The sequence below is a fragment of the Podarcis muralis genome, chromosome 4 (genome assembly GCF_964188315.1).
Source record: "Podarcis muralis chromosome 4, rPodMur119.hap1.1, whole genome shotgun sequence".
NCBI lineage: Eukaryota > Metazoa > Chordata > Lepidosauria > Squamata > Lacertidae > Podarcis > Podarcis muralis.
This window is the reverse complement of record NC_135658.1, coordinates 65,749,776-65,766,284: the sequence shown is the minus strand read 5'-3', so window position 1 is coordinate 65,766,284 and position 16,509 is coordinate 65,749,776. Positions and strand designations below refer to the sequence as shown.

The 16,509-nt window shown below is 41.8% G+C and overlaps 2 protein-coding genes across 12 annotated transcripts in view; both read right to left on the bottom strand.

Moving 5' to 3' along the window:
* The window catches only part of PHKA2 (phosphorylase kinase regulatory subunit alpha 2), a 52,628-nt gene extending 48,027 nt beyond the window's left edge, over nucleotides 1-4,601 (bottom strand). For 2 of the 4 annotated variants that reach the window (XM_028727576.2, XM_028727577.2), the window contains exons 1-2: nucleotides 4,101-4,601; nucleotides 503-697 (exon numbers count right to left, since the gene is read on the bottom strand). In XM_028727576.2, the coding sequence (XP_028583409.2) occupies nucleotides 503-580 (78 nt within the window). In that variant the 5' untranslated portion in view covers nucleotides 581-697; nucleotides 4,101-4,601. The remainder of the gene's footprint in view (nucleotides 1-502; nucleotides 698-4,100) is intronic. The other 2 variants (XM_028727574.2, XM_028727575.2) reach the window with 1 other exon arrangement.
* Nucleotides 4,602-9,392: 4,791 nt separating this feature from the next.
* ADGRG2 (adhesion G protein-coupled receptor G2) overlaps nucleotides 9,393-16,509 on the bottom strand; it is a 43,472-nt gene continuing 36,355 nt past the window's right edge. For all 8 annotated transcript variants that reach the window (XM_028727566.2, XM_028727571.2, XM_028727569.2 and 5 more), the window contains 7 exons: nucleotides 15,681-15,808; nucleotides 14,654-14,922; nucleotides 13,130-13,229; nucleotides 12,218-12,501; nucleotides 11,545-11,646; nucleotides 10,348-10,500; nucleotides 9,393-10,255 (listed from right to left, as the gene is read on the bottom strand). In XM_028727566.2, the coding sequence (XP_028583399.2) occupies nucleotides 10,071-10,255; nucleotides 10,348-10,500; nucleotides 11,545-11,646; nucleotides 12,218-12,501; nucleotides 13,130-13,229; nucleotides 14,654-14,922; nucleotides 15,681-15,808 (1,221 nt within the window). In that variant the 3' untranslated portion in view covers nucleotides 9,393-10,070. The remainder of the gene's footprint in view (nucleotides 10,256-10,347; nucleotides 10,501-11,544; nucleotides 11,647-12,217; nucleotides 12,502-13,129; nucleotides 13,230-14,653; nucleotides 14,923-15,680; nucleotides 15,809-16,509) is intronic.

The window sequence follows — 16,509 nt, the reverse complement described above, 5'->3', positions numbered from 1 at the left end:
AGGGTGACCAAGATGATAAACGGTCTGGAAACCATGCCTTATGACTGAGGGACTTAGGTATGTTCAGCCTGGAAAAGAGGACACTGAGAGGAGATATGACAGCCATCTTCAAATATCAAAAGGGCTTTCACATGGAAGATGGAGCAAGCTTATTTTCTTCTGCTCTGGGGGGTAGGAAACCAATGTATTCAAGTTACAAGAAAGGAGATTCCAACTAAACATCAGGGGAAAAAATTCTGCTGGTAAGAGCTGTTCAACAGTGGCACAGACTCCCACAAGAGGAGTCATTGCAGGGTGCAGGACTGAATGACCCTCGGGATCCCTTCCAACTCTGCAATTCCATGAATCTGTGATCCAAAATATTCTCTTCACATCTAGCTAAAGCAAACATCTTACAGGTCAGAGCAAATGCAAGCAAACAATGATTGCTAAAAATAAATATGAAAACAGAGGGTTGTTAAAAACAGAAACAACCCTTTCACCTGTAAGTAGTGGCACTGACCTGATAACTCAAAATGGTCTGTTGAACAAGCCGGGCGTAGCCGTCTAAACGGACTCCAGAGTTACTTCTGCTCCTCATTTTTCAGGAGAAAGGCTGGGTGGCTGGAGGCGCCAATGTCTTTCTAGCAGCTTTTAGCACTAATAGCTCACTCATCCATCAGCAGGCTGAATTGTAAGTCTTGATGGTAGCACGCATCTTTGTTCCAAAATAAACAGAGTAGTTGTCAACAAAATAGCCAGGGAGTTTCCCCTTTTGCCTACATATAATTCACCGTCTCAACTATATTCTTGAAGCAGAAACCCTATACACAGTTACATGGAAGCAACCTCACTACTTCTCATATTAGCTGTTCAGTATATTACTGTACCCTTGAAATGATATCCATACTCCATAGGCACATACAATCCAGCTTCCACCCTCATTCAAATTCCATTTTCTATGCTAAAGGTCATCAACAGTATCTTATGTCCACGTTAGACATCTAGCTGTGTATATAACAAAACCAAGAACCATTGTACATGGATAACAACTGCCCTCATAAAACCCTGAGAAACATAAAAGGTAAAGGTAAGATAAAAGACCCCTGGACAGTTAAGTCCAGTCAAAGGTGACTATGGGGTTGCAGCGCTCATCTTGCTTTCAGGCTGAGGCAGCCAGCGTTTGTCCACAGACAGTTTTCTGCGTCATGTAGCCAGCATGACTAAACCGCTTCTGGCGCACGGAGGACCATGACGAGTGCCAGAGCACATGGAAACGCCGTTTACCTTCGGGCCACAGCGGTTCCTATTTATCTACTTGCACTGGCATGCTTTCAAACTGCCAGGCTGGCAGGAACTGGGACAGAGGAATGTCGCAGGGATTCGAACCAGCAACCTTCCAATCAGCAAGCCCAAGAGGCTCAGTGGTTTAGACCACAGCGCCACCTGCGTCCCAAACTAGGAGCAAACTTGCCGAATCAAGCATTCAACCAAATCTGCAGAAATGCTGCTGCATTCTTTCAAATTAACAGTTTCCAAAGCATTTAAATCTATGGAGGTCTCCCCTGTAACTACCACTATCTCTATTTCTCAACCCAAATAAATGGATCTTGAAATCAGCACAACAAAATGTGGCTTCAGGAAGGACCTTGCCATACATGCAAGCTGAGTCCAAGGTGTCCAAATCCCAGAGTTGTCTAACTCAGAGAAGGAAATGCCCTGGAGGGAGCTACTGTCTGCCCGTTTTGCCCAATGCATTTACACTGAGTTCAAAGGGGCTTACATTGAGTTCCAAGGTAAGTAAGCGTAAGCATAGGACTGCAGTCTAAATTAGCAATAGTGGCCAGTAATTTGCGGGGAGCGGGGGAGCATTTAGTTCTGGTTAAGTAATGTGAAGCACAATAGTAGTGCCAGGGAAATTAAAAATGAAAATAAGAAGAAGAAGAAGAGGAGTTTGGATTTGATATCCCGCCTTTCACTCCCCTTCAGGAGTCTCAAAGCGGCTAACATTCTCCTTTCCCTTCCTCCCCCCCAACAAACACTCTGTGAGGTGAGTGAGGCTGAGAGACTTCAGAGAAGTGTGACTGGCCCAAGGTCACCCAGCAGCTGCATGTGGAGGAGCGGAGACGCGAACCCGGTTCCCCAGATTACGAGACTACCGCTCTTAACCACTACACCACACTGGCATAGCCAGGATTTATTTTAAAGGGCAATCCTTATGTAACAGAGGGGGGGGCAGAACTGAGTTATTTATGATGCAATTGGTCAGTTAAGTATTTTTATTTACTTGATTTAGGGGGGCATTTGCCCCCGCTGCCACCCGGGTACACCCATGGTAACCAGGTCAACTTTTATCATTTGATGCACTATTGATGTAACATGAGAGTGTTACACTGCTGAGAACAGAAAACAGAAGGGAGGGTACAAAAATGATAGTTTGACTACGCTAGCAAAAAAAAAAAGGCCTTGGAGTATTACAGTGTCTTGCTATTTGTGGTATTACTTTAGCATAACTATTTTACTTTTTTAAAAGCAGGTGTCCTCCTCAACTGCTTGTATCTGAAAGTTGCTAGATGCTTTTTATTATAAATGAGGCCTGCTCTTTGGAATTGTCTTCTTTAGAACATAAACAATGTGCTCTATCCTTGAACAACTGTCCTTGGATGACCTTCACAGCAAGCCGGACAAGGGGAGTGCAACCTTGCTCCGACTTCTTGATCTCTCCATGGCTTTAGATACCACCTACCATAGTACCCTCCTGGACAAGCTCCATGGAATAGGAATTGAGGGCATTATACCACAGTGGTTCTGGTCCTACCTATGGGAGAGAGCCCAGAGAGGGGCATTGGAATAATGCTTCTCAGCCCCTGGCAGTGGGAGCAGTCATTAGGAGTTTCAGGGCAAGATGCCTTCAGTACCCTAATGACACTCAGCTCCATTTCTCCATAACATCTGAATCAGGAGGCCGTGTGGGTCCTGGACCAGGGCCCAGACGGTGGGTGGATGAGGGAAGATAAGCTGAACGTGAATCCTGACATAACGGAGACGCTGTGGGCGAGTGGTTCCCATGTCGGAGAAATTGCTCAATTGCCTGCCCTGGACAGGGTTGAACTTCCTCTAAAGGAGCACATTGCTGGAGGCCCAGGTAAACTTAGTGACTAGACGTGCCTTTAACCAGCTGCACCTGTTGCAACAGTTATGGCTGTTCCTAGATCAGAATAGCTGGACCACAGTAGTGAAGGCACTGGTGACTTCAAGAACGAATAGCTGCAATACACAGTGTATGGGGGTGTTATTGTTTTGTTCTGTTTTTTATTATGTATTTTGTGTTTTTATGCTGTGAACTGCCCTGAGATCTACAGATGAAGGGCACCACACAAATTTAATTAATAATAATATAATAATAATAATACACTATGTGGGGCTTCCCTTGCACTTGGCTGCATTTAGTATAGAATGCTGCTGCACAAGTGCTGACAGGTGTGAGACCCTGGCAACACATAATACTTCTGATCAGAGATCAGCACTGGTTCCCAATTTGTGACCAGCCAAGTCCAAGGGGTTAATATTCGTATATAAAGCTCTCACAGGCTTAGGAACAGTTTACTCGTGAGACCACCGTACCCAATACATGCCCCCCTGACTTTTTCAATCTGTGGGTGCTGCAAGCAGCACATCCTTCTGCAGTTTTAGTGCAATGGCACCTACATTCTGAAACTCCCCGCTTAGTGATACCAGGCAGGAGCCTTCACTTAGCACTTTGCTTAAAACATTTCTCTTTGGAGAAGCCTATCTTGACACACAGAGGCTGATATTTTTTTAATCTCTTTTTAATTTTAATTTTAAATATCTACAGATGCTTTTGATCGTTTTTAACGGCTCCTATTGCTTCTTTGAATACTTTTTACTGAGGTTTAACTACTGCAAGCAAGCGGTATATAAATAAATAAAACAACTGACAAAACAAAAGGTGCCTTTTCCTAAGATTAAGCAGCCTGCACAACCGAAAGTCTAGGAGGAAGGGCTACAACGTCCTCCGATTCTAAAGCATCGGGCAGCCCCCACCCCCCTTTCACTTAACGCACATCATGCAAGTGCGCCACAAACGGAGATGCCCTTACCTGCCAAGGATCTCCCCCGATTCCCATTCTCCGGGATGGCGCGGTGCTATTTCTTCCTGCGAGCTCTCCAAAAGGGTGCAGGCGGGCAGCTCTCGCCCCTCAGCAGGGAAGCCCCATTCCTTGCCCAGCTGCTTAAGCTCGCTTGCCTGACCTGGCAGAGTTGTCGCCCTCGCCCCCCCAGGCACCCCACCGCCCCGGAATGGAAGCTCAGGGTCGCTTTGGGGACTCGGCTCTTCTTCCGGGAGCCTCGTCAGTCCCCCGGGAGCGCCTCCCTCGGCGAGGGTGAGGCTCCTGCAGCTCCCGCAGCGGCCAGCTCCCGGGGTCAGGTTGCAGCCAGGCACGCGCCGCCCGGGCCCGAGAAATAGTTCCTCCTCTTTATTAGACTGGTTACGGGGCCGGCGAAATCCCGAAGACAACCCGCCTCTTATTGCAAGCAGGTCTGCGAAGATATATATATATGTGACAGCAAAGACGTGAGCCGCAAAAAATAATAATATTTACATTGCTCTTCCGGTAAAAGGAGGTGGGGGGAATGCGAGAGGGAGGAGAAGGGTTTCATTTTGCGCCTGCGTGTTATGTAACACAGTGGGTGCATTCTGCCCGTTCTGTTTGGCTTTTAAATGAAGCCTCTTTGTAAGCCTGTCAGGACTTTCTCGCAAGCTGTTTTGCTGTTGCGCAAGGGAGCCGGACGCTGGGCAGACCTGGGCTGAGCTTTTACGCGCGCGCTCTGCTAGGATGCCCAGCCTTGCTGCATTGGAAGTTCCTGGACTGCTAATAAATCATATAATGGTACAGTTGGAAGTGACCTCGAGGGTCATCTAATCCAGTACCCTGCAATGCAGGAATCTCAGCGGCAGCTATCCAACCTCTGCTTAAAAACCCCCACAACCTCCGAAGTCCGAAGGGAGACCGTTCCACCGTCGAAGCTCTTACTGATGTTCCGTCCATCTCCTTTCTTCTAACTTGAATCCATTGGTTCGGGTTCTACCCTCCAGAAAACAAGCTTGCTCCATCTTCCATATGACAGCCCGTAGATATTTGAAGATGGCTATCATATCTCTCAGCCTCCTATTTCACAGGCTAAACACTCCCAAACTGTTCCTCGTAAGGCTTATTTTCAAGACCCTTTATCATCTTGGTCCCCCTCCTCTGCACATTCCTGCTTGCCAATATCCTTCTTAAATTGTGTTGCCCAGAGCTGGACACAGGGCAGAATAGAGTGATGCTATGACTTCCCTTGATCATGACACTACACTTCTGTTGATGCAGCCTAGAAGAGCATTAGCCTTTTTTGCTGCTGCATTGCCTTATACTCATGTTAAGCTCGTATTCCACCAAGACCCCTGGATTCTTTTCACAGGTGTCCCCTCCCCATCTTAGATTTGCACATCTGGTTCTTCCTTCCTAAATGTAGAACCTTACATTGCCCCTATTGAAATTCATTTTGTTGGTTGGGGCTCAGTTCTCCAATCTGCTAACGTCATGCGGAATCCTAATTGTCTTCAGCAGAACCTTTCCTGATGACACCACCTGTGCAACAAGTAGTTTACTTCCAGAGCAATTCTCAATGTTACTTCCAAATTGTACAATTTAAATACAGGTAAAGGGTATAAAACTGATTTTTGGAAGGGTTTTCCAGACACTGTACTGTGGCATTTTGTGGAACCTGCATCACCTAGTATGCCAGTATTTACACACATTTAAATAAGTTCAAAAGAAAAGCATGGGGTGGGTGAATGTCACTTGCTTATTGGGGAATAATGTGTTAGTTGTTGCAAAAAGAAATAGCCATGTGGCACCTTAAAGACTAACAGCCTTATAATGCTATAATTATGATTATGGCATAATGTTTCTTAGGCTAGACATAACTGGCAGAAATACGTATTTGTTTATTTCTCTCCTGCCACTGAAGATTAAAAATTAAAAGCGTAAGCAAAATTTCATTAAAAAAAAAAAACAACCCAGCAAAATCTACTAGCCAGCTAACAGAATTATTTACTAAAAAAATGTAATTACAAGACATTTGCTGGTTTCATTATCTTTGTACAGGTTACGTGTCAAGAATGCATCTGTCAAGAAATTGCAGCTAAGGATAAACAGTTCTATTACTCATAACAAAAGTGTTCTAAGCATAAAATCAGCATTCATTCTAGAAGGTTAAAGGAGAGGCCTGTGATGCTATGCTAATTGTTAATGAGTGATATTGTTAACGCAGTAAAATGAGGATGCACCTTTTGGAGCTTCCCTGACCATTGGCTCCAAGCTCCATGACCATCACCTGCCAGTTAACATATTTGAGGAGGTTGCAAAATAGAACTACCTTTTTGATCATCAGATATCCAAGGCATTTGGCCACTTTTGACTTTGATGAAAGCTATGTGTGTGCTAAACTGCACTTTACAGAGATGTATTAAGAGCATGCAGGACTGGTATAGCCCACTTGTGAAAGACTGCTTGTCAAAATGTCCCTTGATTCCCCAAACTGATCCCAACCATGAATGGTTTGTGTGCACATATATCTGCTGCTGGAAAACATCCCTGGCAGAAGTGGATATGCATAACTGTTAGGCCTAAGCAGGGATGAATAGTTAATAGTGTTTGCTGAAGGACTTGCGGTGATATAAAGGAACTACAAATCCCTCCCCAAAGCAATGCTTTAGGGGCAACAGGAAGATTATCCCTTCCCTTCCCCTCTGAAGCAGTCCTTCAGGAGAAGGATTTCCATTATAATATATATATATGATGCTGACCTTGAAAGCCCTAAACGGCCTCGGCCCAGTATACCTGAAGGAGCGTCTCCACCCCCATCGTTCTGCCCGGACACTGTGCTAAGGGCCTTCTGGCGGTTCCCTCACTGCGAGAAGCCAAGTTACAGGGAACCAGGCAGAGGGCCTTCTTGGTAGTGGCACCCACCCTGTGGAACGCTCTCCCACCAGGTGTCAAAGAGAAAAACAACTACCAGACTTTTAGAAGACATCTGAAGGCAGTCCCTGTTTAGGGAAGCTTTTAATGTTTAATAGTTTATTGTATTTTAATCTTTGTTGGAAGCCGCCCAGAGTGGCTGGGGAAACCCACCCAGATGGGCGGGGTATAAATAATAAATTACACTGGGCAACAATTTTTTACTTTTTGAATGTTGTCTAGATTTCTACAACTGATTTAGGGTATTTTTGCACTGCTGAATCAGGAAATGGCATCCGTTTCTCTCCATCAGGTCAAGTTTACTGTAAACTGAATGGTGGGCATTGATAAAGGTAAGTACACGTAAATTGCATGTTGCTTCACCATTTTTAAAACTTCAGGGCTTGAACTTCCATTTCTTGGAACTCCTGGAATGCTCAGCAGCAGGGAAGTCTCTCTTCAGAGTCCAACAGTAGTCAGCCATCATGACTGCGTCCTAGCGACCCTGATACCTGGTCTCCATCTCTTTCATGTCCTGATGGAATCTCTCCCCCTGCTTGTCACTCATTGAACCCAGGTTCTCAGGAAACCGGTCCATATGTGAAAATAAGTAGTGCATCTTGACGCTCATGTTGCAACCCAGGTTTCTGAAAGCAGTCAGCATGTTGTTGACAAGTTCTGCGTAGTTTCAAATGCCTTCCACGCTTCCAGTTCCACTTCGTTCATTGAGTTTCCGAACACTGGATCTCTGATGAGCTGACGGATCTGAGGACCGTCAAAGATGCCAGCTTTCAACTTCTCCATGGTCAATCCTGGAAAAGCCTGGCACAAGTAAGTGAAGCAGTCACCATCCTTGTCCAGAGCCTTGGTGAACTGCTTGATTAAGCCGAGCTTGATGTGCAGCAGTGGGAAGAATATTCTGTCTCTGTCCACCAGAGGGTCGTTGATGACGTTCCTTTTTTTGCAAGGCACCAATTCCTCCCGCACAGGCCAGTCCTTCTTCGTGCACGGTCCCTACTATCCCACATGCACAGAAAACATGGGTACTTGGTGAAGCCAGACTGTTGTCCCAACAAAAAGTTCACCATCTTCAGGTCAACACAAATAAACCACTTATGCTGATCATAACCAATTTCCTTCAGCACATACTTCACCGCTTCATAGTTCTCCTTCAGTGTACTCGAGTGAGCCAGGGTATAGAGGCAAACTGGTTGCCGTTGTGTAGCAGAACACATTTCAGTGATCGCTTGCTGCTGTCAGTGAACAGTCTCCAATCTTTGGGTTCGTACTGTGGCACTCCAAGCTTGAGCAGAAGCTGCGCAATATCTGCACAGTACACCAAGTCCTTCTCTTCCGAGAAAAAATGGAGGTACTCTTGATGCCTGCTGCAGAAGAAGCTGATGCGAGCACTGTCAGAGAGGAGGTTTCTTTCCTTCAGTCTGGATGCCAACAGTTCGGCAGAGTCCTTTGACAAGCTGAGGTCATGAACTAGATCATTCAACTCCTTTTGGGAAAATGGATGTGGAGCATCATCTTCAAGAACCACTTCTTCTTCTTCATGTCCTTCAACACTGGAGGCATCTTCATCACTAATGTCAGGAAGTTCTCTGAAGATAGGCACTGGAATTTCATCATAATGAGCTACAGGACGACGTGCTGAATGAAGATCAAGATTAACTTAGTTTTGATCCCCCAACTTTATGCTTTGCTGCACCAATTTATGGAAGATTTTGAGGTTTTATGACTTCAAACTGATCCCTTTTCGACATAATCACCCAGAACTATCGGACCTGAATACTTCTTGTCATTAAAATACGGTAATCATTTCCAATCGAAACAATTATTCGACATGGCATTTTACCCCCACCAACTTGTTCTAAAATGCTCCACACAAACGTACATGTGAACAAAAACGTAAAAAAACGACATGTGGCCATAGCTCAAAAACTTGACCTGATTGAGCAAAACCAATGTGATTTTTGGATTCAGCACATCAGATTCATCCTAAATCAACTGAAAAAACGCAGACAACAAATTTGTTGTTGACCAGTGTTATTATTATGATTATATCCCTGGTAAATGACATGGTGTCACCAATGCTTGAATAATTTGTTTCAAGCCCAAATACCTGTGAGTGGTTTTCTTTTAACATGACATCACCATTCTGGGGAGAAAAAGTGGTAGATTTTCCTCTAACCATCTTTAAATTCGTGGTTTTTTTAAAAAAATTCCCAATAGGCTTTCATGTGTTCTTAAACTGTGATGAGCAAGCTCACCAACAGAAGTCATACTTGCAATCTAATGTCTTCCCAACTTGTATATGACCATTTTAAATTATTTCACAGACACACTTTTGTATATACTTACACAAGTATTCGAGGATAACTGAAATAATTCACTTCATATAAATTTATAATTACAATAAGGCTTCAAACTCTGCACAACTATTTTTTTCTATACAAAGGAATATTAAACTTAATTTACAAGAAATAAATATAAAGGATAATCAAAGGTAGTTGTTGTTTTGTCTATATACAATACTATATCTGTGACTACATCCTCTTAAAAGATGCAGACATCACATATTACTATGTAGGCAAACCTACACACACATCTAGGAGTAAGTTCCTTTGAACTCAATGGAACTTATTTCTGAACAGACATGTAAAGGATCTCACTGTTAAGCATTTTTTTCAGTTTCGCATCTAATTATCTATAGTAATACAACATTACTGTACAATGTTTCGAGTTATTCATAACTGTAAGTTGAACTTGTAAAAGGAACTTGTAACATCCACTGTTAAAAAAACCCCCACACAATTTAGCCCATCGTGTTTTCCAGTCACGATGCTACGTCTAACGTACCTTGTCAATTAATTTCACCGACGTTAAAAGAAAAAAATAATACAAACGCTTTCGACCATCGGAGGCTGCCTTGAAGCTTTGCTATTATATATTAAATAATGTCCTTTTCTGGGGCGTGGGGGTGGGTAGTCTTCTCACATTATGTAAAACGGTTAAAATAAACCTATATGTCGCTGTGTGAAACAATAGCAACTTTTAATAATGTCACATTGGTTGAATGAAGTGCAGGCTCCCTCTCTTTGAAGTCCTTCTAAGTGAAATGCAAGATTTCTTAGGGCCTGTGTCATGGTTCTCTTGAAATATGAGCTGTTTCCCTGAAAAGTCAGGAAGTCGCACATCGCCATTCTGCACATTGAAAGAAACACCGTTCCTCTCACTGGAGACATTGCCTGAAATGTTTATTTAAAAAAAAGTTTGTTAGAACTCGAGCCAGTTGACTGGTTCAATATAGAAGCTGAGTATCTCAGTCCTGTATACATACCATTCCCATTTGCTTGCGCTGAGTAATCATTATTCATTAGCATTGAGGTGGAATTGGTGGAGTTACTGTTGGATTGCAAAGAATGGGAGGAAGTGGATACTGCCTGGTTAACATTCTGCTTCTTTAATCCATTTGTAGCAGTTCTACTCCAATCTACAGCAAAATAAGGATTACAAAAGAATGGTTATGTATGTTAAAGCCCCATTCGAAAGTACAATTAATAAGGTAATTTAAACCTCATATCTATAAAGCCCCTATTCCCCCCCCTCCAATGGTTTTATAACTATAGATTTTGCCAATACTTTACATTTTTTATTGTTGTTTTATTCTTGGTGATTTAGAAGGTGTTGACTATCCATTTCTCTTAATACCAACGTTCTCTAATTTCACTAATAACAAAAACTCAGTTTCATAAAATTGATTTTTTATCTGCTTCAAATAGCATGCCAGCTTGCGCTTTGATAAACACTGCAGAACAGTTTCTGGTGATTGTGGAATTACAGAGTTAGAAACAGTATATAAATTACACTAACAAACCAATACAGTGGTACCTCGGGTTACATACGCTTCAGGTTATAGACTCCGCTAACCCAGAAATAGTACCTCAGGATAAGAACTTTGCTTCAGGATGAGAACAGAAATCATGCAGCAGCGGTGCAGGGGCAGCAGGAGGCCCCATTAGCTAAAGTGGTGCTTCAGGTTAAGAACAGTTTCAGGTTAAAACAGACCTCCGGAACGAGTTAAGTACTTAACCCGAGGTACCACTGTATATGGTCTGAAAATGGTTTGTTTGACATTGGTAAATTTATTTGGCAACAGTGACAAATGTAATTCTAGATGCAGTCAAAGAAGCTTTACCCAAGCTCAGAGTTCACGCAAGCGTGTCTTCCCAGTCCCTCCTCTGCACAGCACCGTCCCGTCCCCCCCAGGGGGACCATTTGTAACAGTGCGGGATCTGCTTTGTAAGCATTTTCTGCTTACAAAGATACACAGAATCATAGAATCGGAGAACTGTAGAGTTGGGGGTCATCTAGTCCAACCCCCGGTAGTGCAGAAATCTTTCGCCCCATGTGAACCCAGGACCCTGAGATTAAGAGCCTCATGCTCTACCAACTGAGCTATCCCAGCACCTTTAGATTCAACTCACTGCGATTATACACAATTTAATTATAACATTTAAAAAAAATATATATTTACCAGAATTTTCAGCCAGTCTGTACTTTCCACAACACAGATACCTTCTCCACTGCTTGCGGACATTCTCCTTCGCTACACAGTAGAAAATAAAAATGAAAAAACCTACAAAAAAAGAAGAAGAATGTGTTAAAGTTTAAGGGATGCACTGGATTTACCTGCTTTTTAAATTATTTATAAAACTGCTAGATCATCAAAGAGCAGGATTCAACTGATCCTATTACATTAATAATAATAATAATAATAATAATAATAATAATAATAATAATAATAATAATAATTTATTATTTGTACCCCACCCATCTGGCTGGGTTTCCCCAGCCACTCTGGGCAGCTTCCACAAAGACCAAAAATACACTAAGATGTCACACATTAAAAACTTCCCTGAACAGGGCTGCCTTAAGATGTCTTCTGAATGTCAGGTAGTTGTTTATCTCTTTGACATCTGCTGGGAGGGCGTTCCACAGGGCGGGCGCCACTACTGAGAAGGCCCTCTGCCTGGTTCCCTGTAGCCTCACTTCTCGCAATGAGGGAACCGCCAGAGGCCCTCAGTGGGACCAGAGGATTGCATCCAGATAGTGCTTTGTGTGCATTGTACAGAGTGCTATAAGTATTGTGTTAATTATGTCTTAATACGATCTACTTTAAAAAAAAACAAAAAACCCCAAGAACATACCTTGCAAGGTGTTAAAGATGGCAAAGAGATACATGAATGCAAGATTTACAGGACCCCATGCAAAAAAGGCAAATCCCCAAGTAATTCCCAGTAGGAACGTGAGGCCAGCAACACTCCTGAGATCTTGGATGCTGGTTTTTCGCTGGGCACCAAGTTGCTTCTTCTTTTTGATTCGGCAAAGCTGAATCAGCACTACTATGAACATGCTGATATTCAGCAAGAATATTGTGCAGAAGTATCCCACAACCGTGATGTAAAACACAATATCATTTTTAATCCAGCAACTAAAAAAATAATACAAAACGGGACATGAAAAGTGACAGTCAGTTCCATAAACATTTTGAAAATGAAAAGCTCTAAACTGAGAAAGTCACGTGACTAGTTCCACGTACAGTAAAGCCCTTTCTCGCCCCCCCCCCCGGCAGAACAGCATCCCATCATGCAACAGAATAAAAAAAAATTGGCCGTGTAGTCTGCAGTTTTGATGAGACCGCTACACATCTACCATACTTGCAACTGAAGTTAGTAACTAGGCCACAAACTCTCTTTACAGATTAAATATATATATATTTAATCAGATTTTCACTTGGTTTAAATTTTTAACTTTTTCCATCACTGCAATCAAGTGCATTCAAAAGGCTATATCACACCTAAAGTAACACAATGAAATATCTTGTTTCTTTATCTTCAGGGCACAATCATGTTTTAAATTTATGCTTTTAATTTTACATCTGTATTTTATATCATTTCTTTTTCTTCCATCATTCCAGAGATATGTATGGTACTAACTCAGTCACACACATGGCATAGGACCTTAAGAATGATTATTAAGAGGAGCAAAAATCATCCCTGTATATGCTGCTACTTAAGCAACTTCATACTTTCAGCATATGGTGGTTGTTGCTGACTTACAATTCATCATTTGAGTCGTTGGGAAACTTTCCATAAAAGCCAAGTCCATAGTTATCTCGAGATATTATCAGTACAATGGCTACTATAATTGCTGGTACCCCTGAAAGATAAAAAGGCATTAGGTATATGAAAAATACAGCAAAAACATACTTAGGTTGTTGGAGAGGTGGCAATGAGAACTGCTGTATAGAAACAACAGTAAAATGTATTTAGGATGAAATACAATGTCGTGGGAGCAGACTTTGCTTGCAGAAAGGACTGGAATGGTTCCTTCCGCTGCACAGCCCTGCATGTCGCTCCTCAAATCTACTCTAGATGATGCTCTGACCTTCCTGAGCAGATTTTGGGGACCTGCAGGGAGGAATGCAGGGGGCTAGGAATTTGAAGACACATCGTGCTGGTGGATGGCCACTACTTGATATTACAAATATTCAGAGCAATACTTATACATTTATAATCTTTACAACTGCACTATGTAGTATAGCACGTTTCCTAGAAGGAGTTGAAACCCCACAGATTAGCGTACTCGAAAGCAGTCTGCTGACATCACTGTCAGAAGAAAAACACATGACTACATATATGTATAAACAAATCTTTTTTTCTGAGAGCTCAGACAGATCTGTTTCAGCAGCACTCCTTGCCTTTGGAATGCTACCATTGCTATCATTTCAGCCAAGGGCAGGTAAGCTATTGCAATGCTGCTTGGAAACTGAAGGAAGCGATGGCAGGCAGCAACACATTGCATTTGTACCTATGCAATGCTCTTGTTCACTATTGCAAGCCATAACATCCTGGTTCCCTCTGAATATTAATTGCTGAATAAGTTTCCAAGAAATTGTGCCTGACTTTTTTTTATAAAAAAAGACAAGTATTATGAGCTGCAAAAATTTGTATAATGATCCTATTATTTTAAAATTCACTAAGCATACATGATGATATATTACTTTATCCTTGCAACAACACTGACTTCTATTGTGGTTTCATTTCAGTTAAACTGAATCAATTAAATTCTTAATAAAAAAGCTACTGTGTAGTAGGCTAAGTAGAGAGAAAGTGATTTGCCTAAGGCTAGATGCGTCTCACAGCTGAAGGCAGTTTGAATCTATGGCTAGATCTACACAGCTATAAAAAAACGCTCTGAAAATGCTCTGGGGGAAAAACCATTGTAAAGCTCACAATGGAAAATATCACCGAATTGCAATTTCAGCTCTACAGCACCATCTGGTGTCACAGTGTTATAATGCATTTATAATGTAATTTGACTAATGTAGCTGAGTTCAACATCTCATGGAAATCTAAATCCTAGTCTAATTCTATCACACTGTCTACTGCAGCACACTGGCTCTGTGTATAGATCTCCCTTTAGCTAATGACAGTGCAGTCTTATATATGGCTATTGAGAAGTAAAGCCCCACTGCGTTCAATTGCTGTACTCTCAGGTGAGTATAGGATTCCATCCTTCTGAACAAGTTAGAAGGACATATATATTCTCATTTCAAATATAATCCAGAAAGAAATACTTACCCCAGCCAACAATGCAGAACTTTAGGATGTATTTCCTAACATAAGTATTGAACACTTTGACAAGGGCCAGATACATGTGAAAGGCTTCAAGGCCCATCCAAGTGAAAGAAACCAAAAGGAAATAATGAAGAAATACAGCAACTGAGATGCACAGGCCTTCGTTCTTATACAAAGCAATCCAGGAGTTCAGGAGAAAAACCAGGTTCAGAAGAAGCAAAGCAACACACAACTGAATGAGGATTTTAGAAGGATAATCTCTTCGGATTTTCCTATAAAAACAAGTAAATGAACATCGCCTGCATCAATATCAATCACAGTATTCAAGAACAACACAGGTTAGAACACAAAAGGTGGGTCGTAGGGTTAGTTACGTTTTTGTATGACAACAGGACAAGAAGTTAAATTCCAGATCATATCAATTGTTCTCGAGAGCAATATTTTTGGAGTCTAACCAGTCCACTAAGGCATGCCACGTACTGCAAAGTTTGTTCAATGAGTTTCTTTGTATCAATGTCAATTACAAAGACAATACAATGTTATTAAAAATATGTATATTGTTTTATTCAGTATAAGGCAATTTCTATCCCTGACTTCACATAAACAAAACTTTATTATAATCCAAGGCTGTTTTTAATTTTAGCTGCTTCTTTTCTGAAATTTGCTCTCAGCTATAGCAAAATATCAATGTCCTTCAATATAGCATGATATCCTTCAATGTGATTACATCTATATTTAAGCCACATTAAGGAGGCTCTTCCCTCGTCTGCCTGCCACACAGGGGCTTCAACAGAACCATCTTGCCATGAGGGGAATGAGAAGGAGCCGCAACAGCTTCTTCCAAACAAACAAGTTGTCTTTTCCTGTAACTTTTTTTTTTAAAAATCAGCACTTATCACTGTAATAATCTTATGAAAGGTACTCTGTGAAGTCCACCTGAAAACTGGGATATAAATACCTTGAATCAATAAACAGATGCAGTAAATAATAACCATCATTATGATATGATTAGAACTGAGCAGGTACTTACTCAAATGCAATGTATGTAACAAGAGTAACAGAAAGAAAAATGGCTGAAAGGCCACAGCCTATGTACGTGATGAACGTTAGAATCAGCCTTTGTGTGGGAGATATAGTAGTGGTGTTTCTTGATAAATCCTGCAAAGGAAATTATAAATGTTTTCTTTTGAAGCATGAGAACAACCTTCATTTACAAGCCATGTTCTGGTTATTCACTGCCGGAACAACCAACGCCTGGATTTCTACAGTAAGGCGGCTCTAGATAAATCATTTCTTTTAAAAATGCTACGTGTTATCCATATTTTTACAAAGAGATTATAAAATCTAACTTAATCTACCTTAATCTCTCTTGCTCAGTTCAGGCATAAATATCTGGTTTTACCAAACTGAGATAGCTACACAAGCCATGCGCCCGTATGCTCTGTCCATAGGCCACACCTTCATCTTCTCAACGTACCAGCATCTGAAGACTTCCTAAGTAAATTAACCATAATTTCCAATCACATCCTAATTGGTAAAGAAGTCTTCCATAGAACACTTGGAAAAGGAAGGAAGCAGCAGCAAACAGGTGGAGTATATGGGGACAAAGCTTGTGCATGTCTCAGCGTAATAAACTGATATATGTACACCTGAACTGAACCTCTGTCTTTCTTTCTCCCACGCTTGAACCTAGAATCATGTGCCTTAGCACATACTAGCTTTTAAGCACATATTGGTTTCTTTTAATACCACAATTCAGGTACTTTAACCAAGAATCCAAAGGACTTTGCAATCAGGTATATTCCCGTGATTTCCCCCACCTTTCTATGCCACAAGGCAAGCCACTTTTAAGACCTAGT